The sequence below is a fragment of the Endocarpon pusillum genome (genome assembly GCF_000464535.1).
Source record: "Endocarpon pusillum Z07020 unplaced genomic scaffold C739027, whole genome shotgun sequence".
NCBI lineage: Eukaryota > Fungi > Ascomycota > Eurotiomycetes > Verrucariales > Verrucariaceae > Endocarpon > Endocarpon pusillum.
Genome location: NW_006913605.1, coordinates 1 through 23751, shown reverse-complemented (window position 1 = coordinate 23751; position 23751 = coordinate 1). Strand labels below are relative to the sequence as shown.

Sequence of the window (23751 nt, the reverse complement as noted above, 5' to 3'; positions counted from 1 at the left end):
TTTTCCCCCAATCCCACATGCTTGCTTACTACCGCCAAATCCCAAAGGTTATCTATGTACCCGAGAAAAAACCACAAGACAGGCCAGGCCAGGCCATGCCATGCCAGGCCAGCAATTTCTAAAATGCAGGTAACCATCTACCTACCAACAGCCATGCATCCAGCATCCGCAACTCAACTGGCCATGAGTCAAATGTGCATGATTGGAAAATTAAGTTTCTTTTTCAATACCCTCAAGGCTCTGTATCCCTATTCTCAGCACCATCACCATCACCAGCCACCACCAATACTCGCTGCCAACGCTGCGATTCCCTCCGTCTCTCCCGGCCGACTACCCGTACCCTTTTTGCTTTTGCCGACATCGCTCTCCACCTTGCGGAAAGTGGTGTAGGCCAGCTTTTCCAGCGGGATGCACGTGCAGGCGGACCAGTAGGTGAGGAGGTCTCTGGGTGTTGGAGGGTCGAGCGCGTGGTCAGAGGCGAAGTTGGGGTCGTGCATCTCACGATCGGGGTCAAGGTCGTCGTCGTCGTTAGGATCACCAGGTTGCGAGTTGATCTCGCTTCCGTCGCATTCCGCGTCCGAAGAGGCGGACGAGTGCGCCGAGAAATACGCCGAATCAACCCTCCTCAGCCAGTCCTTCTGCGATAATCCCGCTCCATTCCCGGCATGATCCGTTTCCCCCTCAAGCTCCCTTCCTCGCTGGGCTGCGCTCTGCAGTGCAATGGCCTCGTCGACTCGGATCTGCCCACCTCCATTGGTACACCCCCCTGGACAAGCCATGACCTCTACATAAGCATACTCGCCGGCCCCATCATCTTTTCTAGTGCCAATCCCTTCCTTCCTCCTCGCAGCAGCAGCAGACAATCTGCTCCCCCTTGCCGGCTTCAGCCTCCTGACTAGATTTTGTATATTTCTGAACCCGTAGAATCTTGCGCATTTGAGCAGGGGTTCTTGGGTGGAGGAGAGGAGGGTGAACTCTGTGACGTCGGCGTTGCGGCCTCGTTGGGTGTGTATCGTGCTGCCGCGGTGTCGAGCTTGTTGTGATGTAAGGATGTAGTGCAGATAGCCGCCTGATGTGCCGCCCGCGGAAGATTGAGCCAGGTCGTGGTGTTCATAGTGACGCCGCCGAGACTTGGGGAAGAGAAATCTAGAGATGGTGGAGTCTGGGAAGGGAATGCGGTATTCTTTTGGGAGAGGTGTAAGTGGTAGAGACGGCAGGTTGATACCTCGGTCGTTTGCGAGAGTCAGGAGTTCGCGAGATGTGATCACGCAGTCTACATCCCTCACGGGCAAGGTCGAGGCATCCGTGTCCTGGTCATTCGCCCACCATCGATCAGTCAGTTCCTCGCGACTGGCTTCAAGCTTCTTGTCGAAACAAGGCATGATCGCTAGATGCCAGATTTGTGAAGGTTGAATGCCAAGCGATTTGCTCAGAACAGATTTGAGTAATGTGCCCGTCAATGCTTGTGGTGATTTTAGTTTGGACAGGTGTGGCAGGACATGTGGATGTGTCTTTTCGGCATAGCAAACCCAACCAGGACATGCTGAGGTCAGAACAGGACGTGCAGCGGTGCTTCCGCCAGTCAGTGATTGTGCGACTTCGTCTGCACCCAGGACAAGACACGTTTCTCGCATGCGATTCGTGTCTACCACGTAGGTGAAACCGCTTCCGTATTGTCCTCCGCTCCGTAGTCCATGCGGTCCACACAGCAGCTGGTCTATCATGTATCCCGATTGTCTTTCCGAAATTTGGTATGTTGCAGCCAGGCTCGCTCGTACCTGGGGGCTGACGCTTGCTACGAAAAGTTTCGAGTGGGGCTTGCTAGACCCTTGCACATGCTTTCGGACATCAAGAGAAGGATGCGCATCGAGCGTGGACAGCACCTCAGTATGCGACTGGAGAGAGATAAGGACAGCTTCGGCCGAGGTTACGCAGCCTGAACAGGCGAGACAGTCTGTGAGAGATATTGAGGCGGGTGGAGGGTTTTCCGCTTGGACTTTGTCTTCGGTGGTGACCTCGTAGGAAGGCAACTGTTCTCTTTGTTTGGGCAATGTCTCAACAGGCTTTATGCATGCTACACTTGGCGAGATGAAATCGTTAAGGTCATCCGCAGAGAGGATTGCGCTCATGCTCGGGAAGGCGCAGGCGACTGGATAGCAGGAGGATTGAACAGTCAGGGGATGTCTCTAGGATCTGGGTCGTGAAAAGAGTAAGACACGTCGTGTCCTGGTGTGAGAGATTGGACACCACGAGTCTGTGATTGTGGCTCCCTCAGCATCAATTGTATTGTTCACCTCGTAGGCAGCCGTGGCGACATCGGATGGCAAAAAGCGTCAAAATATATTGCGGGGAAATAATTGCCAAATTCTTACTAAGTTATCGATAGCAAAGTTAAGCTTCGCTGATCCGACCGCAGCCCGGACGCCCGAAATTCATCTACTACTATCCACCAAAGTCCGGTAAAATGGGGCATTTTACAGAGTTGCTGATTGGATGATATTATGGAGCGCCAAGACGAGCTTAATTCATCATGGACTAATCAGAGACGAGGATGACAACCTTATTTAATTTGGAGCTAACCATATTAGGAAGTACAACAAACAGCAGCAAAACTCCTCAGATTTACTATGAGAGTGGTAAATGCCTATCCCAACAGCGCGATTTGTAGCAAATAGGGATATTGCATTTACCACAGGACCATATGGAGTGACGAATGCCTTTCTTGCTTCTTGGCGCCTTGTGAGGGGCATTGACGGGCCTCTCACTGAGGGCAATTGGTGGCCTGCCTCGTTTGGTAGTTGGATCACAGACCTGGCAGCGGCGATAATTATCCAATTTGACCCATGAGTGCCCTTTGTAGCTATCTTTTCGTACTGATTTAGCGTGTAGAGCGCAGCTCTTTTGGGGTGGCCTTGGGCGTCGCTGCCGTAGAATAGCTCCAGGTCCGCGGAGTAGATTTTTCGCAATTTCTTCTTGAAATTCTGTATGCGAGAGTGTTTTGATCCTCTTGCTATTTCTATCCTCTCTACCCTTATTAGCTAGCTTATATAGAATATAAGCGTTAGTAACAGCTGCGTTAATAAGGAAGAAGAATAAGGGGAACCAGTTGCGCCTGTGGTAATGTCGAGATGTTGTATAGAAGCTATTCTGCTTTGCATGATTATCTGAGCCGCCCATCTCCTTGTTATAGCGTTCAAGAGGATACAGCTTCCTTAGAAATGGCCTTATAGAGGGCACAGAGGGCGCAGAGGGCGCAGAGGGCGCAGAGGGCGCAGAGGGCGCAGAGGGCGCAGAGGGCGCAGAGGGCGCAGAGGGCGCAGAGGGCGCAGAGGGCGCAGAGGGCGCAGAGGGCGCAGAGGGCGCAGAGGGCGCAGAGGGCGCAGAGGGCGCAGAGGGCGCAGAGGGCGCAGAGGGCGCAGAGGGCGCAGAGGGCGCAGAGGGCGCAGAGGGCGCAGAGGGCGCAGAGGGCGCAGAGGGCGCAGAGGGCGCAGAGGGCGCAGAGGGCGCAGAGGGCGCAGAGGGCGCAGAGGGCGCAGAGGGCGCAGAGGGCGCAGAGGGCGCAGAGGGCGCAGAGGGCGCAGAGGGCGCAGAGGGCGCAGAGGGCGCAGAGGGCGCAGAGGGCGCAGAGGGCGCAGAGGGCGCAGAGGGCGCAGAGGGCGCAGAGGGCGCAGAGGGCGCAGAGGGCGCAGAGGGCGCAGACAGCGTAGAATTCGCAGGCAGGGCAGAAGGCGTAGAACTTATAGAGTTAGCAAAATTTGCAGAAGACGCAGAACTCGCAGAGGGCGCAGAGGACGTAAAATTCGCAGAATTTGCAGAGCGCGTAAGCAGCGTTAAATTAACAGAAAACGCAAAATTTGCAGAGGGTGCTGAATTCGTAGTATCAAGAGATTCTGCGAATTTGGCGTATTTCAGAGAAGCACCACAGCGTTTAACAGCATCGAAATAGACGCATTCGTCAACAAGAGGGTCGTATACTGTGGTCATCATTGCTTTAGATGCTGAGTCGCAAAAGGCGATACAGTTAACGCTACCAACAACCCAATTAAACCACTCTCTATAGTCATTTTGCTTTGTTATTGCATCTCGGAGATATGCTAGCTCTTTCGGTATCCCTGACCCTGCTTTTGCTGTGCCGTTGGCGCTAATACCAAGCTTATACAGCTCTTGATAAAGCTTGCGAGTAGTAAAGAAGTTATCAAGATGTAAGATATAAAAGGGCCTTGGTCGTGGAAAGCGCTCTAAAAGCAAATGCGCAAAATCAAGTATAACTGCCTTACTTTGAGAGAAATCAGAGTACTCTCCTAATTCAGCTACTCTCTTAATAGCGCTGCTGAATTTAAAATTGATTATATAGCTGTTAAAGCAACAAAGGCTATATATCTTGTATCCCTCGCCAGCGGCCTTCGTATTCATCTGAATTATGTGCTTTGAACAGCCTTTAAAACTAATCAATTACTCATCAATTAAGAGATCTTGTGATAATTAATATATCTCTTTCGTTGTTACTTCACGAAATTTTGTAGCAAGAGGCTTAACTTTTTGATACCATTGATCGTCAGCAACAGGCCCTGGTCTATTAATCTTGAGATATCTTGTAATTAGCTGAAATCGCTCTCAAGAGATGTATTCAGCAACTGGCTAAGTTAGCTAATTATTATTCTGATTGAAGTAGTATCAAACGCTTCTGCCACCTGATTAAACGCCAATTAGAAGTATGGCTCTGATATAGCCTCCAATATCTGTAGAAGTTACATCTCTCCATACTGGTCGCGTTTGTTGAAATCCTTCTGATTGTTCGTCAAAAGCGTATTCGTTAGTATGCTCCGCAATCTGCGTAAATAGCTCTTTCGGAATAAATCGATAGAATAGATCAATTAGCGTGTATTTATGAGGAGGTAGTAGAACTCGACCTGGCGCAGGCGGTTTCAGAACGTTAAGCTTTTCAGGATAAGGACGAGGAGAGCTAATAACTTTGCAAAGAATTTGTAGCTTTTCTGACTTATTTCGAGTCGACTCCCCCCCACCGTCCCCCCCGCACCCCCCCCCGCTACCCTGTGAGTTTGTATCACTTCTTTTAGAGCTATTTTGACTATTTGGTAGCTGTCGCAGGTTTTCGTACGTTTCGTTCGAGCGTGAGGAGCTCAAAATCGACGAATTCTGTACGTGGGTAGGCTGTGCCGCAGCTTTGGTAGACTTTGAGGAAGGTACTTCGAATGACTGATTTTGAGCTTGATTTTCGAGGGCTTTTCGACTCTGAATTCGAGCTCTCTTCGGTCGAGGCAGATCTTTAGCTAATGGAGCAGCTTCTATAGTATCTAGAGGCCCTGATATCTCTTCTTGATGATGCTTTTGAGTCATTGAGTTCTTGATATCTACTCTATTCCTACTGCGCTGCCACAGCTATGGTGTTGTACCGCAAAAACTAAGGTTTAAGGTTACGGGCACTAAAAGAGGCTACTGCCAAATTTGGACCAATTAGAAAAATGCCCCATTTTACCGGACTTTGGTGGATAGTACGTAGTATGAATGCTGAAGTACCATGCTTGAGGATGACACACTACCATCTATACCAATTAGACTACACAGGCTATTCCTTGAACTTGACTATTTTTAAGTTACATAACTGTGGCATCAATATAGCCAAATAGCCATGCAGAAGCTACCTACTCCGTTCCTAGGCTCCATCGCCGAAGTCTGCATCGTGACGCCGGACCACAAGAAAACCATGGATGGGCTTCTCCGGCTTGGTATCGGTCCCTTCCAAGTCTTTGACTTCACTTCTTCCACCGTGCCAGAACGATCATTTCGCGGTAGCCCGGGCTCGTATGAGCTGAAAGTTTGTTTTGCCAAACAGGGAAGTCTGACTTTCGAGATCATGCAGCCAGTGGCTGGTGAGAGTTTGATGGCTGAGTATTTGGATCAGGTAGGTTCTTGTCGTAGTAGAAGTACTCTTTTTGATACACGTGTTATATATGTGCAATATGGCTAACGCTAGGCTGCGGCCGAAATCTGAAGAGAGGCGGCAAAGAAGGTGTTCAGCATATAGCTTTTGACTGCGAGAATATACCCATGCAGGAACGCAAGAGGCAGATGCGTGAAAGAGGGTATGAACCCGCCATGGAGGGTGTTTGGATGGGAAATAAAGGCACTTGTCATTTCTGCTTCTTTGATACAGAAGACAGTACGGGCACGATCTTTGAGAGCATTGACTTCTCACACGACTGGGAGGATCCAGACTTTGAGTGGTATCCACAACCTCCAGAAAGGGACGAATCAAACAATGATGCAGGGAAAGACTTGAGGGGAAAATGATTTGATCCAACCATTGAGGAAACTGCACGGATCCTGGACAGGAAGATGAAGGTGCGGATTTCGTTGAAAGCAACCTAGAAGCAGAGCGCGAGTTGAATGGGGATGTTACGACGAACGTGAGAACGAAAATTCCATAAGAAACAGCAGAACTCAGTGTAGAATCTGCAAGTTCAGATGCTATTCGCGAAATTCTCAGACACTTCAAAGCCTGTTGTAAGCCTGCGCTTTGTTCGCCATTGCAGCTGCGAAACAGCCAAACGCAGTACCTGTGTCCCAAGATGAGCAACCTGTTAATGATACCATGTCTGTGCAAACGTTGCTAAGTCTACACAGCTAGCGATCGCTTCTGTCGCCAGCATGCATCTGATGCTGACGTCCTAGAGGTTTGTAACCACCGGCTCGCATAGTAATAGAGTATGGGGTATGGAGTATGGCTCTGATGGATCCTGACTAGGGTGACCTCGGCTAGTAACAAGTTTGACCGCTATGCCAGAGCAAAGGGTACCATGAAGAGTTCTGCTGGCGCATTCTCAAAGTCATGGAGAGTGAAAACCTGAACCTTTTCTGCGTTTTAAATGGTTCTGCTGGGGGTTTCCAGCATCTTTTTGCACTAACCACTTACTACGGTAGGAGGCATATTAAATGTAACCCTCTCTACGAGAAAAATTGTTATTAATAACCTTCATACAGATACCCTTACCGCGCTTGTACGAATGATGTACCACCCTAGAGGGTCATTTACCGCGTTCGATGCGTTAAGCTTTCTCAATTAGTCTTATCTTATTCTACAACTACTCTAATCAATCAATGCCAGCAAGATGCCAGGTAGTTATAGATGCCAATGGGATGCACGCTCGATGTAAGATAGATGGTAGATTAGTCCTAATTGAGCGATTTTGTGGCGTTCTATCTTGGCGTTACAAGCTGTTACTAGAGCGGGGGTTACATTTACTATGCCTCCTACCGTAGTAGTCATTTACAGTAGCTAAACGATCGATAAAATATGCATTGTGAGGTTGAGGGACTCTATATGATGCTTACCGCTTCCTGCCTGCGGTTACAGTCAATTCACTACTGGTAGGCAACAAGAACACTTCAACGCTCGAGGCGCCTGAAAAAAAGTCGTCGCTTAGCAATCAACCATGCGCCCTCTCATACAAGAAGTGATTAAAGACGCCCTCATATTATCCACTCTCATAATCTTACCTATAAGCTTCCTAGGACCCAGATAGAGAGTGCTCAGCAAAGATGACCGACCAACGCGAGAGCACTTCGCACGGCAACATCAATTTGTACATCAATTTGTACCCCGAGACGAGACGGAAGAAGGATGAGGACAGAATTGATGACGTTGAGCATGATGACGGTGCATCATCTCCTTATTTCGAATCGAATGAAAAGTCAAAGTCAGGGCAAGTTGAGGACAAAGCGAAGAAGCGACAACAGCGTCAGACTCTACTCTCCTTGGGCAGCGATGGACACCTCTCTACTCGAAAACCGCTCACGAATCCAACAAAACGCAGTGATGCGGCGCGCAAACCATTGAAAGAGATCGCAGCGGAGACGAAGACTCTTCTTCCCGGTCTGCTTGCGACTCGACCCGATGTCCCAGACAAAGGCTACCTCTACACAGACGGGGATGCGCCGATTCTGGACAAGAAGTACTGTCCGGGTCTCCCTGCTACAAAGGTCAGAGTCATAAATTCCGACAGCATCGACGCTGCTCTCGCGCTTGGCTCCTCGGCGATGAATAATCGACACCCTTGCGTCCTTAATATGGCCAATGCAAATTCAGCAGGCGGTGGCTGGCAGCACGGTGCTCTTGCACAGGAGGAAGCGCTTTGCTATCGTACGTCGCTATCAAGGACGCTCAAACGTCACTATTACCCTCTCCCTGCCAAAGGAGGCATTTACTCTCCATACGTTCTGGTCATCCGCAATAACATGAAATCTGGCCACGATCTCCTCGATTTGAGGAACCCAGCAGCGTTGCCCGTCATATCTGCGATAAGTGTCGCTGCTGTCTGTATGCCTCAAACAACGGCGGGTGCGAATGGGGTTCTCACATACAGGTTGGGTCAGGATAAGAGACTGATGGAGGAGAAGATGCGGGTCATCCTGAGGATAGCGGCGAGGAATCGTCATAGACAGCTAGTGCTGGGCGCATTCGGATGTGGAGCATTTGCGAATCCGAAGGATGAGGTTGTGAACATGTGGGCCTCCGTACTGAAGGAAGCAGAGTTTGGTGGGGGCTGGTGGTCAGATGTGGTATTTGCAGTCCTGGATGATGGTAGGGGCAACCTGCAGACGTTCAAGAACTCGCTGGATGGCATGATGGTATGATCAGATACGGATTCTGTTCCACAAATGAATGACTTTAGGAGGGCAGAAGTGCCACCACGATTGAACGTGGAATACTCGTGGCTGAAGTCTGCTTCTTTAATTGCTTGAAAGTCTTGAAATCTTGCCTATACTATATCATGACTCGAGGTTCGCAAGCTCCCAGTGTTCACCACAGATTTCGACCCAGCGCTGAAGGCATTTTTCAATCTCCACACCGTCCGAGTCAGCGATCCACGGAAATCCATACCGAGGCACCCTTCTCCAAACCTTCCACATTTGGACTATGAGCGGATACAGCACCCTCAGATGTCTCCTACCATCTCGACCAAGGCAGGTATGCGATCCTGGCTTGCCAAGAAAAGCTCCATCCTCTGATCGAAGCTCAAGGCATAATCTGAGCACATGTAGCATCTCTGCACGGAGCTTCGACGGCATTGGCATTGGTCCCCGAAGCGGCTGATCGGCGACGAAAGACTTGAAAGTGTGGGCGGCTCGGAGAAGCACGTAAGGCGCGACTATCTTGGCGAATTCCAAATGACCTGCGACACTAGCGGCGTCTTGCATGGTGTCATCATCGAGTGCTGCGATGAGCTTGAACATCGTGTCAAGAGCTAGGTATGGTATTTTGCTTCGAGCGTGGTAAGCGAGCTCTTTGATGGTGCCTGGGCGAATCCGCAAAAATGAGGATAGAGGAGAGGAGAAGAGATCTGACGGAAGGTCGGCGAATTGTGGAGTAGCAACCATAGAGGCGTGAAAGAGGCTGATAACAAATCGGCGGTGTATGTCAGAAGGCATTCGCTGAGGAGCTGCAACTTGAAGTTCCTTTAGCCTGGTCAATGCTGGTATCAAACTCAACGACAGACGTCTGAAAGCTGCTATATCGTGCTCCTCGTCTGCCAGTATGACACTGTCTTCAGGAGGTCGCTCCAAATTCACCAGGCCACCAGCGGCGAGAATGCCATTGGCTAGCTCAACAGCTGAGCCATAGATCTCTTTCAAAGCAAGCAACTCCTCTTTGTCCATGATTTTGTAGCTGCGCAAGCCCACTGCCTCAACAATTGTAAGTCCGGAAACCGTGGCCTTACGCCAAATCAACGGGTCTCCACGCTGACCCTTTGCCGTGTACTTAGACTTAACGGTGTTAGACAAGGCTATTATGGCCGAGCATACAGTCTGTGACGTGTTCAGCAGTGATTCTTCCTGAATCGCTCTTATCACATTGTTTTCGAGTATGTCAATGCACTTGGAAGCAAAAGCAACTAACGACAGGCTCTGAGCGTTAAGTAAGGTTGGACCTTGCTTAGTCGGCCAGTCAAAGGATGGATCCATTTCCAGCTCAGTCTCGTCTTCGCAGGCGACCTTGATGAAGTCGAACAGGATCTTGAAATACTCTGTGCTCTTGGAAGTCTCAGTCCTTGATAGGAGCTGAAGAATACTTATTACACTCTCCTGCTCAGGAGCCGTTTTCTGAACGTCAGATCCGTAAGGAAGATGCACACATTGTAGTACTGTCTTTCTTAGAGCCTTCATTATGTCTTCTGCAGCAATCTGACCTAGCTGTACTGATGGTAGTGCTTCACTAATCCGAACTAACGCTTCCGCATGCGCTGTAAACGCCTCCTCATTTGAATCATGACTCTTCGTCGAAACACTCTCAATCTGGAAGTGGTCCACAACGTTTGCTGGATGATGGTTGATCCAAAGCTTCAAGGCCGCCTCGGCGGTGAGGACATTGCGGTAGTCAGCCTTTCCGAGAGACAAGAACAGTGATGCCACGCCACGAAATACTGCAAGCGATACTGCAAGCGATGGATTAGTGAGAATGGATCCGAGGAGATCAAAGAATTGCTCCCAGAATAAATGGAAATGCTCATCCGCGATTATAGTTGAGCTAAAATGGCAGACAAGGTTTATGCTACCTTCTAGCACAGCGACTGTCGAGGCATACCACTCATCACACATCGTCGGATCATTTTGTAAGCCTTCTTTCCGCATATTGCTGAGTAATAAAGCATGAGATTTGAGTAGACGCTCAACCACGGTGGTCAGGCAGATATACCAGCCTCGAGGGGAAAGGTATGGCCCAGATGCATCCAATATACGCAGCATAACCCGAATGGCGCCCTTGCGCATCTCTAATCGGGGGTCGACCGTCAAGACATTGAGGCGCAAAAGGAGCACGAGCCAAAGCGAATCGATAACATCTGCGGGGTTTTTACTGCCATTGACCTTCCCAAGCAGGAATTCCTCGGTAGGTACATCTGAGAACCCGCTCAACGAAGGGTGATTTGGACTCGAATGTAAAAAGTCTGCCAAGTTCCAGAAGAAGGTTGTACTTGTCAGTGACACGTTCAGATCATCATGTTGGCGACCAAAGAGCAGAAGAATATCTATAAAGTCAAGTAGATGATTTAGTGGCACGAGATTTAGGAAGTCAGAACCGATCAGTTGTAGCAACCGAAACGCGGTTGATGTCAGAGTTACGCTTCTAGAGCGTATTTCTGTGGCTTGCGTATCATCCTGAATGTCGCTGTCGAATGGTGGTGCGCGCTCTTCAAAGCTAGTTCCAGCCAGCTTGAAGATCATCTCCCAGCTGATAAGCAGATTTTCTCCATGGTGCTCAACAATGGAGCTGAGGGCTTCAATTGCACGTTCGTGGATAGCGAGATCCACGCTGCTAGTCTCGGACAATGAAGATGTGCTTTGCTGGTAGAGGCCCTCAACCTGACTATTCAAAACTAACACACCTCGCTCTTGAACAACTCTCTGCAATTGCTCATCTTGCTCATCCAAGATTTGTAGCGTGCCAAGGACAACTGTGTCCAGAAGACTTGCAGCTCGTAATCGTATGTCGGCAAGGGTGAAGGTCGACCTCACCACCTGCAGAAGCCTAGCAGTAATCAAGGACCAGCCACTAGAGTTTGCAGGCTGTGTGACTAGTCTTTGCAGATTTGACTTTGCTATCTCACTGGTCTTGGTTAATACAAAAAGAACTTCATTGTCTTCTGTGGCCGCCTTGATTGAAGTCCCTGATATGCTCCGGGATGACTGATGGATACGCCCAACGTGCCGGGGAGCTGGGTTAGGATTTGAGCTAGCAACATCTTTGCGGTCGTCAATGCACCCGGTCGAGGTAGACAAACTAAAGAGTGCTCTGAGGAGACCTAGGAAAGCATCATTTTCATAATCGCTGGAAGTGGCAAACATCTTCTTCGAAGCCGTCTCAACCGCAACAATTTCACCAGTTAGATTCAACGGGCTAGTACCATTTTTGCTGCTTGACACGTCATCTGCGAGCTTCCTATTCTGATTTACCTGTAATCTCGAGGATAACATGATGAGACGCTCTGCCTCTTGTAGTGTCTCTAGCAAAATAAACCATGCTTGTTCGCTGAGCGTTGGTCCCAAAGCTATACCAAGATGCAATAGTGCTCGCACGCACAGAAGGTTGCGCGTGGTTAGTATTGATACACTTGCTTTGTTCGAGACTGGGCTCTCTATAACAGACGCGCTGACAGATTGGGTGGCAACTAATTCTGCCTGCTCAGTACTCTTAGTCGCAAAGTATCGTTCAGTTTTGCCAAAGTTTGTATTTTGACCAATTTGAAGGGCTTGAGGAGGAACAGCGGCCTTTGATAGAGTTGTCAAAAGTGCATCTCTCGGCGTTGAAAGTTCTAATACGCCAGCAACCTGCGCTAACTTCTGGACTGCTCGAACTAGGTTGTGATACAATTCTGCATCTAGCGCGGCGTTGAGGAATGTCGCGCAAGTGGCCAGAAATGCCGGCCAACAGAAAGTGACAAGTGCCGCAGCCGTCCGGATTGATTCAGATTGTGAATTTGATGTCAGTTTCAAGGCACTGACTGGCCTCAAGACTTTCTGTGGCTCCTGAACCGGAGTTGCTGCCGCGCTTCTGCTCTCTTCAGAACTGACATTTCTGTCATTGCCGTCCTGGAATTGCTCATCGATCTGCGCCTGGCCCCTCTTTCTCGCACTACGAGTAAGGCTCAGTGGCATAACAAATTTTGCCAGTCCTTCAGAAAATGAATATATGCAGTCAAGAACCATGCTATAGATATAGGTTTCCGGCAAATCGGAAGCGTCATTCTTGTCAAGCTGTTCCAAGCATGGCGTCTTCGGCAGGCTCCATGCATTACCAATGCCAGTGATGTGAGATTCTGCAGTAACAGTGCTTCCAATGATACCTTCCACTCCTGCTGCTTCCAGGGGAGCTTGCTCTGGTCTATCTTCTTCACTATCAATTTGTCGAGCCGGCATGGTTGATTGATGACTCAGGCCGATGATTGTTGGTTTCTCTGCAGCAATTTTGGCAAGTGCTGCCATAAGTTTACTGACAATATCTTTACGATCTTCCTGCAGATCGAAGGTGAGGAAGATTTGGCGGAGCAAAGGGAAGTTGAGAACGAGTTTACGCAGAAGCTCCATGCAGGCTGCACGTTTCCAGCCTTGTGACGCCTCCAGTTCAAGAAGATGTATTAGGAGGTCCAAAGCCTTCTCGCTCTCCTCTTGAAGATGCTCGAATTGCCGACTGATCAATTGATAGAGTACTCTTAATGACCTGATAGTGGCAGAAAAAGGATGTTTTGCAGGTATATGTCGGAGGAGGGCAGGCGCTAGTCTAGTCCGACAGATGAACAGCAATTCGTGATGAGTCTGGAATACATTCTCATTGCTCTCCAGGACGGTGACTATTATGTCAAGAGCAAAGACCAGAGGTATGGTGTTGGGATTTAGACGTTGTGTTCCCACACCGTCCGCAATGCTGCAAAGGTCACTGAAGATATCGAAGCCATCAGACGCAGCTTTCTTCAGCCTTACAGTTCCAGCTCCGATGCTGACTTTCCTCACCGTATCCGAGTCAGCAGCAGCATCCTCGTCGGTGATTCTCTCGAATGCGCTTGAAACGAGTTGCTGAAAAGTGGCAGAAGCTGTACTGCTCACAACTGTGGTTTTGCTGCTCTGTAAAGCTCCACAAATGTCAAGACAAGTGAACAGAAGCCCTCCGTATAAGTCAGAAGCGTAAGTCTGAAGGAGTGATGGGAGTGTTTGTAATATCTTGATCTGTACATCGAAGCCAGAAGAAGTCACTTCTCGAAGTGCCTCAAGAACATCCTTGAGTTGTTCAGGGGGCAGAGCATGACTCGCTGCCAGCCTTTGTAGACATATAACACTGCTGGAGACTAATTTTGTATTGCGTGACTTGCATGCAAGAATGAAAGGCTCGACGAAAGATGGCTTGCGAAGCAGATCCGCGGCAAGCTGTGCCTCGGAAGTGATGCGAAGGGCCTTCAGCTCACCAAGGGACTTCTCTGCTGCAGCTCTGACGTCTAGATGCTTTCTTTTTGACTCTTGTATCAGGCTTGACAGCTCTGATTGAAAGATTGCTCCGCTCATTCTCTTGCTTTAGAATCATGTTGGCGCATAGATTGCAAGTATGTTTGCTGCTTGCCAGAAGAGGCTAGACGAAGGCGGCAAGAATTACGAGCACTTGCCCGACACAGGGAAGATTTACTAAGGTGATAAAAAGCAGTGAAGCTATAGGGTATCCTCTCTTGGTGGTTTCACAAACACTCCGGACAGCTATGTAGTAAGGGTAAAGCTTGGCAAGGCCGAGCTACTCCTCCCGGTAAATCGTGCTGTTAATGTGTTGACTTGCTTCGGCTAAATTTTCGGCGCAAATTGTGGTGCAATGAACTTTCAGAAAGATGATCGTGTACGGCGGACTATTACGTGCTAGAGCCTGGGCTCTAGCACGTAATAGTCCGCCGTAATCGTGTCCATCACAAGCCTTTTTAGTTCAACAAATGACACTCACTCACAAACCTGCATTCAGGCAGCAGTGCTGAATGGCGTATAGATCAAATTGCGCTTCTATTGATTCATGATTATTCCTGTCTAAAATGCTCTGGGATAGTGCAGATTTCTCCGGCGCATCTACACCACGAACTCATCGCGCCGAATCTGCCTACGGTGAAAGCTAGTCTCGACCCATCAACTGCATTTGCCTACCCAAGATGCGAGGACCAGAGGAGGGACTACCTTGTGCTCCACGAGAGTTATCCCACAACGTACGAAGCATCTGGTACTCGTTGCATGTTCGAAACCCAGTCACCTCAACAGCAATTTGAGATCCTTTTGTTGGCAATCAGCACTGCAGTACATGTGGCAAGCGAATCGTGGAATGTACCTCAACATGTGCAGACTCGACTTGGTTATTTTCGCCAGAAGGGCTAGGGAGGCTAATCTCAGCTTCCTCTGCTGTAGCTCTATGATATTCTAGTTCTCAGTGAGTTTCACTATTTAAGCCGCTGTTCCAACTTACCTCTTCAACCGAATCACGCATCACATACCGGATCGTGGTCACAGGTTTTGTCTGTCCCATTCTGTGTACTCGGCTTAGAGTCTGCTCTTCCGTGGCTGGGTTCCACTGCGGTTCAAGCAGACACACTTGATTCGCCACAGTCAGGTCTATACTATAGGCCATTTAGTCAGTCACATGTTCGCACGCTAATTATGATCAGTCTAACCCGACACCAGCAGTAGAAATTGTGGCTAGTAGCACTTTGACGTTGGGATTGGTCCGAAAATCTTCAACGGCCAGAGCCCGCACTCTGTGTGACATAGTACCGTCAATTCATGAAAATGTCATGTTGGCCGCCATCAAGGCTCCGCAAGTCCGGTCAAGAGCTGCTCGCCAGAAAGAGAAGACAACGCTGCGCCCGTCAGCTATTCGGATGGTAACGGGTTTGGAGAGCATGATCACCTTTTGCCCGCCTTGTTAGCAACCAAATCGGTCATAAGGGCTGCGATTTTGGTGGATAAACCTGTCGAGGCATCTTGCTCGTGCTGCAACTCCGAGGAAGGAGGCATCGCTAAACCGGGTGATGGCTTGAGTGGCAAACGTTGGCTGCGAGGAGGAGTAGGGAGTCCCAGCGGCATTTGATCATCCAATTCTCTCAGTTGAACTCCCTGGTCTGGCTCAGGAGATGCACCCACTGAAGGGTTCGCATTAGGCAGAAAGCCTGGCTCTAAAAGCGAGCCCGCCTGGTCAAGATTTTGTTCTTCTTCCCTCCAGTAGAGATTCTCTTGGTCAAGCAGCACCGATTTCTCGTTCCCATGAACAGACAAGCCCTTGGATCTAGATTCAAAGGCCTGAGCTCCATAGCTGCAGAGGGTTCGTAAATCATCGATCCATCGCAGCACATGGAAATACGACTCTCTGCCATGGAATGTGTTTTCGTAAAAAGCAGCGCCTTTGATGCGGAGTCTAAGCGCTTCGTACTGATTCCTCTCTTTATCAGAAAATTCCACTCGTCTTATCTGGTCACTACGTGGCGGAAGCTGAAGCAGAGCTTTGGACCTCCTAATTGCGATGAATTTCACAAGCAATTTAAGCCTATAGATTGCAGAAACATCCGACTTCGTTTGCCATGGGCGTAGTATTTGAGTATCGAAGACTTTTCGGTCGTCAAATGGGCTGATTTGGAGGAAGTGAATCAGCGAATATAGATCGGTCAATCGATTCTGAATGGGTGTTCCGGTCACAGCCCATCGCGAAATGGCTTGTAAGGCACAAACTGCTCGAGTCCTGAGAGCATCCGCGTTTTTTACATAATGTGCTGATCTCCATCATCAGAACCTCCCGTTTCGGGCTGGCTTTTGATTTCCACTAACCTTCGTCCAAGATAATTCGGCGCCACAAAGTAGAGAATATCGAAGTATTGCAGGAAAATTTCACAATCTTCCTGTATTCTGCAACGACAACATCGTACGTAGTAAGAATGACGTCAAAACCGATATTATTTCTCAAGTTCAGTTCCCGGTTAGGTCCATGAAAGATGTGCCAACGCATAGAATCTGGATACAAATGTCTAAAGAGGTAAGTATGGGTAACATCGCCTTGCGTCAAAGCTCCTACCTTTCCAACTGGCCCCTCCAGGTGTAAAGGACTGTCAACGACTAAGTAACGGGAGCTTGCGCCAAGGGCAAAGTACTTACGTGAAACAGGAACCACCACTAGGGTTGCGGGAGTAGGCGCTCGAAAAGAAGTGTGACTCGGCGAAGTACTATTCACATCGAAACGTGATGAAGTTCTAAGATCAGATGCCACTAGAGAAATCATCTCCAACGTCTTTCCGAGGCCCATCTGATCCGCGACGATCCCTCCCGAAAATGGCGGTGGTGGTGTGAGTCGCCGTTCACCAGTAATGCGGTTGACCCACCTATGTCCTCGTCAATGAACGCAAGCTACAAAGGATCACAGCCAGCGAGGTAGGGCATACTCAGGCTTTTGGCCATCTACTGTTTCCCACATGCCCTCAAGTGTTCCGTTCGTCACGTATCCCCGTTCATTTTGCAGCATAAAATACAGTGCTTGTTTCTGATGGCTTTCTGTTTCTCAGCGGTCTATAATGCAGTACTATGAAGCGGGAGTGTTGTACCTATGTAGCGTTGTTTTCAATGCTTGCGGAGTTTGCGCCTCAGGAAGATAGTCAGTCACTAGTAGGTGGTCAAAGATGTCGCCAGGGGCTGTAAATGTCTCGAGTTGCTGCCTCGATTCCAGCGAACTAGTCATAATAATATCGTCTTCTTTGGCCAAAATGTGGGGATTCTTGTACGGAACATCTCGAGCACAGCACACAGGGTCTTGAAGGTAGATCTTTGCCGCTTCGAAAAACTTGCCGACCCTTTCAAACATGTAGGCCTTACCATAGATATTCACAAGTAGCTCATAATTGATCCGGGCCTCGGTCGGCTTCCTCTTCTGGGCAGTGATAGTATGACGCCCTCGACAGTATATCTCCAGAGACACATCACCCTCGCTTCGAAGGCGATCAATTATTTTCACACTCCGCGTACATTGTATCTGTCCCAGTTCAGGTACGGTTTCAGCCCGCCGGATTTCGATCGACGATATGTTGTGGCCATCAACCTCAACTAGTGAAGGTGCAGTTTCGCCGCTGATGGCATCGGCATTGCGTATTTTGATATCATGCAGGATGAACTGTAGCCCTTCAGCTTCAGCGGGACGCGCAAAATCTTGTGACACGTACCATTCCAAAGCATGTTTGTCTCTCACATACTTGGTCCGAGTGTTGACTAACGCCCAACACCACAAAGCGGGCCACCCCACAAAGCGGGCCAATTTCGGGTTAGCAACAACACCAAATTCTACTGCATTAGAGCTGCTATACTCATTCAAATTGGCTAATTTCGATAGAAATAGCTTCTATAGGCCTATTCTAATGTAACAGTACGCAGAATTCGCTTTTCGCCGCCCTCCTTGCGTACGAAATGGACCTTTTTAGGCGCTAGAGCAGCCCTGACCTGTTCGAGATTCCACGACCGCTGCTTTGTCTCTTTTTGTATCCTTTTTGAGCGTTTGGTAAGCTCTTGCTTCAAAGCCAATTGACGTAGCTCTCGGAGCTGCGTTCGAAGCAATTGAGCGCCAGTATGCTCTTGAATAGCGCTGTGGCCAAGCTTTCGTACAGCGCGTCTTGTTTGAGGCGTTGTTTTGGCCTCAATTTGACGAATTAGTGCGCGTAAATTGTCACTCTGCTTTGGAGTGCTATAGAGACCATCTGACGTAGCTGGGGGTTGATACTCAGGCGTAGTACGTCCAAAATTTCGAATTTCAGGGTCATTGAGTAGTTTTTGCTTATTTAGAGGCCAAATTCCTGTACGATGCCATCCAGCACGAATATTTCGCTCAGTAAATGTAGTTTGACGTGCTTCAATATAGAGCTTGGTAAATACTCTGCGGTTGAGTGTTGCAAGGCCTGTTAGTGCAAATCTTTGTACTAGTTGGCCATATGCTGCTTTGAGAGGCGAAAAGGGTCCTAAATCGAGTGGTTGAAGCTTATGAGAGGCATGAGCTGGTAGATAGAGTGGATGGATGTCGTTTTGAAGGCAGAGATACTGAAATAGGCCTGTAGAATGACTGTCATGGCCATCAAGAATCAGAATAGAATGCTTGCCTATAGGCCTCTGTGGAATAAATATCCGCCTTAGCCAATCAATACCAAGCTCATTATCAGTCCATCCCTTTAGAGAGAAGGCCCAAATAATGTCAGGTAGCTCATCAATAGCAGGGAACATATGTAGCTCTGGTGCCTTGCCACAAAAGATGAGATAGGGCTTTAGGGCGCGGTGATATGAGATACACTCAATAATTGTGACCCATTGCGTATTATCTGGCTGCGGAGCAACAGGGCGCCCTATAGAGGCGTCATAGGCCACAAAATTGCTTGTTGTTTGACCCATTTGAAAGCCTGTTTCATCCATATTCCAGATATTCTCTATTTCGACGCCATACTGACTTCGGAGCTGTTCAAATTCAGAGAAGAAGCTCTCTATAACCGTAGGATCAAGCGCAGAGAGGCGCTTAATATCCATAGCTCGAGATCTGCTTGTTCGAAGCTCTGAATGGCGAGAAATGAAGCGAGATACATAGTTCTTGCCCAGGGGCCGCGAATCGCCTCGATTTCGCAGGATTTCGTACACAAAAGAGCGAATTCTAGGGTAATTTGGGCATAGATTCTGCCGCTGTAGATCTCGAATCCACTGAATTAGAGTTTTTTCTTCTTCTAGGGATAGGCGTTGAGTCCTGCGATTGGCTTGCGTACGTGGGTTGCGACCTCTGCGTCGGTAAGCCACAGTCGTTTTTGAAACCCTGTATTTGGCAGCTACCTTGCGAATTGACTTCTCAGCACCTATATCTAGGTCATTTAACGCCTGCTGAATCAATTGCTCTTGGTTTGAGGCCATTTGGACGTAAATTGGTGGAGTAATAAGCGTTAGAAATTTGAGGGTGGTTTTTTGTGGGTGACCCGAAATTGGCCCGCTTTGTGGGGTGGCCCGCTTTGTGGTGTTGGGCGTTAGCGTCTCCACAATGCACGGCAACGGATCTATCAAAGCTTGATATATGATCTGCTGAGCCTTCACGTACTTTGGCATCGAGAGGTAGAGGAATTCCATCCGGGCCTCCAACATCGCCCTGGCCACTGCTAGCAGATCTTTGACAACAGAAAGCTTGTCCATGATGGGACTGGCTGAGGGAATAGTCGCCCCCCGTATAAGATGGAGGCGATTGTTCAGTTGCTTGAGATTTGACTGCACTCGGCACCGCATAATTGCAGCTTGGGACTTGCCCCCGCGGCGAGCACTCTGCGCCGAGGTCAATGGCCGAAACATGGTAATGATCATCGTTATGGTCAATACGTCGTCTTTTTGCTGGACGTGCTCCAGCAGTTAGTGACATCGTGTCATCCACTCAATAGTAGCAGAAGCACAGAATTTCTTGGGCTTCAGAAAATGCTTTTCAACGTACACAGGCGGCTTGGGGCGTGGCTGAGCTCCGCCAATATCTGCAAACATATGCGGAAAGGCGGCTCTACAGCCTCATTATGCTAAGCCTCGTCTATATTCTCCTGGGAGAAATTCGGAATCTTACTCCCATCACACTCATTGTGCTGCTACTATCTAATAAGTTGCGAACAGTGGTGAAACGTTCCAGAACGGACAGCCTAGATGGTGTTGTACTATGATGGCCGTCCTCCCGCCAATGGTTCTCATCGAGACCGCCTTCAAAAGATTCGAGAACTCTGTCACGCCTGTTGATGCACGGGATTTCCACTCTACCGAGCTGCGACATGTACGGCAAGCTGCCATTGAGATCGAGAACTGGCAGAGACAGAGAGGCTTCTTACGTAACATGCGCAGAATTGAGCCTTTCCTTAAAGCAATCGAAAAATACTCGAAGCCAATGGATGTCCTATGCAATGGGACTCCATTTCTTCCGTGGGTTTGGGTGAGTATCACTGCCGGCGAGATGTCAATTTGGCTGAAATCAGCTGGACCCGCAGGCTCCTGTCAAATTAATGCTTCAGGTGAGTCGAAGCAGAGTGGTATCGAGGCGAGGGTGCCTTAATACTTATATCATCGTAGCCTGCAGCTGAATACACGTCCATTTTCGAGAAACTCCTCGATGCATACGGTAGAATTGCAGAATCTTTACCACGTTTTGACAGGTACAGAAACACTTTTCCGGAAGCAGATTTTCAACACGTTCTAGCTCTTGTATACGTCGATATTATTGAATTCCATCGAAGGGCTTACAAGTTCTTCAGACGTCGAGGTGAGTCCGTCATGGTTTAGGCCAAGAGAAGGTTAGCTAAACCAGTTACCTAGGTTGGAAATTCCTGTTTGATTCCCTTTGGAACAACTTCGAGCTGCGATTTGATGCCATCCTAAGCAGCTTATCTCGCCATCGAGAGCTCATTGACCACGAAGCCGCGTCTTTTGACATTGTCCAGGCGAGCGAAAACCGGAAAATGGTTAACAAAGAGCTTGAAAAAAGCGAGGAGGAGCGGTCAAGCTCTCATTTACTGGCTACTTTATCGTGGTTGGGAGTTGAAGATCGCTTACAGGAAGACAATTTGTCGCGTCTGAATAACAGACGCTTCCCTGACACCTGCCAATGGCTTTTTAAGACGCCACAATATCAGTCGTGGTTTACCGAGTACAAGAAACTTTCGGTCCTTTGGCTTTGGGGAATACCAGGTCCCGGTAAGTTTTGTTGATCTTCCAGACCAATTCTATCTTCGTCCAAACTCAGCTAGGCCGAGCTGTTGCTTAAGGGCCATGGGTAATTTATACTCCCTCACCCTAACAAATTGCAGGGAAGACTGTCATGTCAGCTTACATAATCGAAACTTTACGACAGCAACCAGACTCTACGATTCTGTATTATTTCTGCGATCACTACCTGGCGGACCGAAACAATTGTAGTCACATACTGAGGACTCTTGCAACACAATTAATACGACACGATCCTGAACTTGCGGCTTTTGTGTGGGGAGACTCACGTGCGGAAGGCGGAAACCCCATCGATCGAACGCTTACGGAAATTCCTTCCCAAACTTATCGCTGCCTCACCCTTTACACGGATCGTGATCGATGGAATAGATGAATGCGATGCGAAAGATCACAAGTATGCGCTTGATCAGCTCCTGTTACTTTGTAAGGATATCAAAGGACACGGCAGCCTCTTAGTTTCAAGTCGAGAGGATGGCATCATCAGCAGAAAGCTCCGTCAAAACCCCACAATCTCCCTTCGCGACGAACATTTGGCCGTTGAACGCGACATTGAGGCCTTCATCGGAGGGAAGTTTCGTCAAGTGGTCGAAGAATGGGACCTTGATATCTCTACGAATATAGCGGCTGAAATTCAACAGCAGCTAATTCAGCGTTCTAATGGTCAGAGTATCCGTCTATTGGCAAATTTTTCGTCCAACTCACTGACTTAGGCATGTTCCTCTGGGTCGAACTTGTTATAGGGCACTTTCAGTATCTCCTGAATGACGAGGACCTACTTGGGGCAGTGTATCGACTTCCAGAAAGCCTGCAAGATGCGTAAGGTTTTCGCTTAATTTCGTCGCTATATCTCACGGTTATGACAAGGTACGATCGCATAGTCCAAAACATAAAGAAAGTCCCAGAATCTTCAACACGCGAGAAAATAGCTCGCATGCTCGAATGGATCACGCACGCAAACAGGCCGCTGAAGCTATACGAAATCTTGAATGCTATCGGTATGGACCCAACCGACTCGTGCGACTGCGAACCAAAGACAGTCAATTCAAGGATCTTGGAGTTCTGCAAGCCTCTTGTTGAAATATCCAGAGCAGGAACTGTTCAATTTATCCATTTCTCAGCCACAGAGTAACTATGACAAGTCCAAATTAGTCCAGAAAAGCTTATGGTCGCTAAGATTGCTGTAGGTACTTTCTGGATACTTCGAGCAAATATCACATTGCACCCCACTCAGCACTACTAAATATCACACATTCCTGTTTGTCATATCTCAACACTACTAGTGTATTTTTGCACAATGACACAGAGCTCCAGCGGTCAAGCCAGATTGTGAAAGGACAACGTGCCATACACCGCTATGTGTCAAGAAATTGGCTGTCACATTTAAGATCATTTTCAAGCCTACGGGATCAGCAACAGCATCCACCATCATCCAGCCTAGAAGCCAGAATGATTCAGTTATGCTGGATACTCAAACCACAACAACCAGATGCCCCACTGAGGCGAGAGATGTCTTCTGGCAACTTCTCTGATCTAGACATGTGGCGGAAGACCTCGGCCGTATTCGAAATGCTGCAAGCAGTGATCGGGTTTATGGACAGTCTCAAGGACTTTGAGAGCGAAGCGGATAGCCCGAACGGTAAGTGGTTTTATCCGGAGACTTTGCTTTGCCAGCATTGCAAAGGGACCCTAGTACTTTACTGCATCTTATGCAGAAAGGCCCTTTACACCGAAAATGTGGTTAATGTCTGTCGACAGTGGCTTTTCAAAGTAGATTAAAGCACGACCCTACGTGGTTAAGCTCCATCGACGCCCAGTACGAAGCGGACATGCAAAAGTTACTCAACCTACCCGATGACGCCTTGCCAGCTGGCATCGATCTTCCATCACTGTCAGAATTCCGCAACGCTAATGGCAAGGCAAGCTTCTACTGTAGACACGAGGATTGTGCTCAGGCAGATAGCGGCTTCTTCACGTCCGAGGCGAGAGAACAGCATGAGTCATGTCACATGCTGAGGCTCCAGTGTCACGTTCCCTATTGTGCGTGGAAAGGTATGGGTTTTAGACGCCAGCGTGACCTGACATCTCACAAGCGAAAGTACCATCCATTCCTAGAAGGGTTTGTCATTCCCGAACTTTCCAATTCGAAGGGCGGAGAGCCGGAATCAACTACACCAGCTTCGAATACGCCTCTACAGCAGGCGCCTGCTGTTACCCCTAGCTCAGGCACTGAATTCTTCCCTTATTTCAGTGTCTCTAACGGTGCCTCTAATTTAGACTTCTCTGGTCTCGAGACCACTGATGTCTTAGAGAATTTTGATTTTGACAGCTTCTTGCATAACACCGATGATGATAACGGCTTTTCTTTCGATTTCAGCGAAGGGCTTGAGACTCCTGGCATGGAGTGATCGGAGACGGCCGCGGTTTAGATGTATAAAACTCTTATATCAAGTATCCACCAAACCGTCGTAAAATGCAGTA

The 23751-nt window shown here is 48.6% G+C and overlaps 8 protein-coding genes across 8 annotated transcripts; 5 read left to right on the top strand and 3 right to left on the bottom strand.

Annotated features, from left to right (window-relative positions):
- Positions 1–269: 269 nt before the first annotated feature.
- Positions 270–2129, bottom strand: EPUS_06180 (uncharacterized protein; the record flags this gene model as incomplete). Its single annotated transcript, XM_007789297.1, has 1 exon — positions 270–2129. One exon carries the CDS (start codon positions 2127–2129, stop codon positions 270–272), a length of 1860 nt encoding a protein of 619 aa, XP_007787487.1.
- Positions 2130–3128: 999 nt separating this feature from the next.
- Positions 3129–3946, top strand: EPUS_06179 (uncharacterized protein; the record flags this gene model as incomplete). Its single annotated transcript, XM_007789296.1, has 2 exons — positions 3129–3133; positions 3217–3946. 2 exons carry the CDS (start codon positions 3129–3131, stop codon positions 3944–3946), a joined length of 735 nt encoding a protein of 244 aa, XP_007787486.1.
- Positions 3947–5650: 1704 nt separating this feature from the next.
- Positions 5651–6312, top strand: EPUS_06178 (uncharacterized protein; the record flags this gene model as incomplete). The annotated part of the gene is made up of 2 exons (XM_007789295.1): positions 5651–5923; positions 6016–6312. The coding sequence occupies 2 exons, from the start codon at positions 5651–5653 to the stop codon at positions 6310–6312; spliced, it is 570 nt and encodes a 189-aa protein (XP_007787485.1).
- Positions 6313–7560: 1248 nt separating this feature from the next.
- EPUS_06177 (uncharacterized protein) lies at positions 7561–8655 on the top strand (the record flags this gene model as incomplete). Its single annotated transcript, XM_007789294.1, has 1 exon — positions 7561–8655. The coding sequence occupies one exon, from the start codon at positions 7561–7563 to the stop codon at positions 8653–8655; it is 1095 nt and encodes a 364-aa protein (XP_007787484.1).
- Positions 8656–8790: 135 nt separating this feature from the next.
- EPUS_06176 (uncharacterized protein) lies at positions 8791–14070 on the bottom strand (the record flags this gene model as incomplete). Its single annotated transcript, XM_007789293.1, has 1 exon — positions 8791–14070. The coding sequence occupies one exon, from the start codon at positions 14068–14070 to the stop codon at positions 8791–8793; it is 5280 nt and encodes a 1759-aa protein (XP_007787483.1).
- A 1365-nt stretch (positions 14071–15435) lies between these two features.
- Positions 15436–19716, bottom strand: EPUS_06175 (uncharacterized protein; the record flags this gene model as incomplete). Its single annotated transcript, XM_007789292.1, has 7 exons — positions 15436–16295; positions 16351–16547; positions 16595–16625; positions 16675–16898; positions 16959–17063; positions 17118–17883; positions 17934–19716. 7 exons carry the CDS (start codon positions 19714–19716, stop codon positions 15436–15438), a joined length of 3966 nt encoding a protein of 1321 aa, XP_007787482.1.
- A 505-nt stretch (positions 19717–20221) lies between these two features.
- EPUS_06174 (uncharacterized protein) lies at positions 20222–22402 on the top strand (the record flags this gene model as incomplete). The annotated part of the gene is made up of 8 exons (XM_007789291.1): positions 20222–20485; positions 20541–20564; positions 20623–20812; positions 20866–21243; positions 21357–21526; positions 21552–21933; positions 21984–22089; positions 22138–22402. The coding sequence occupies 8 exons, from the start codon at positions 20222–20224 to the stop codon at positions 22400–22402; spliced, it is 1779 nt and encodes a 592-aa protein (XP_007787481.1).
- Positions 22403–22779: 377 nt separating this feature from the next.
- EPUS_06173 (uncharacterized protein) lies at positions 22780–23678 on the top strand (the record flags this gene model as incomplete). The annotated part of the gene is made up of 2 exons (XM_007789290.1): positions 22780–22909; positions 23029–23678. 2 exons carry the CDS (start codon positions 22780–22782, stop codon positions 23676–23678), a joined length of 780 nt encoding a protein of 259 aa, XP_007787480.1.
- Between the last annotated feature and the right edge of the window lie 73 nt (positions 23679–23751).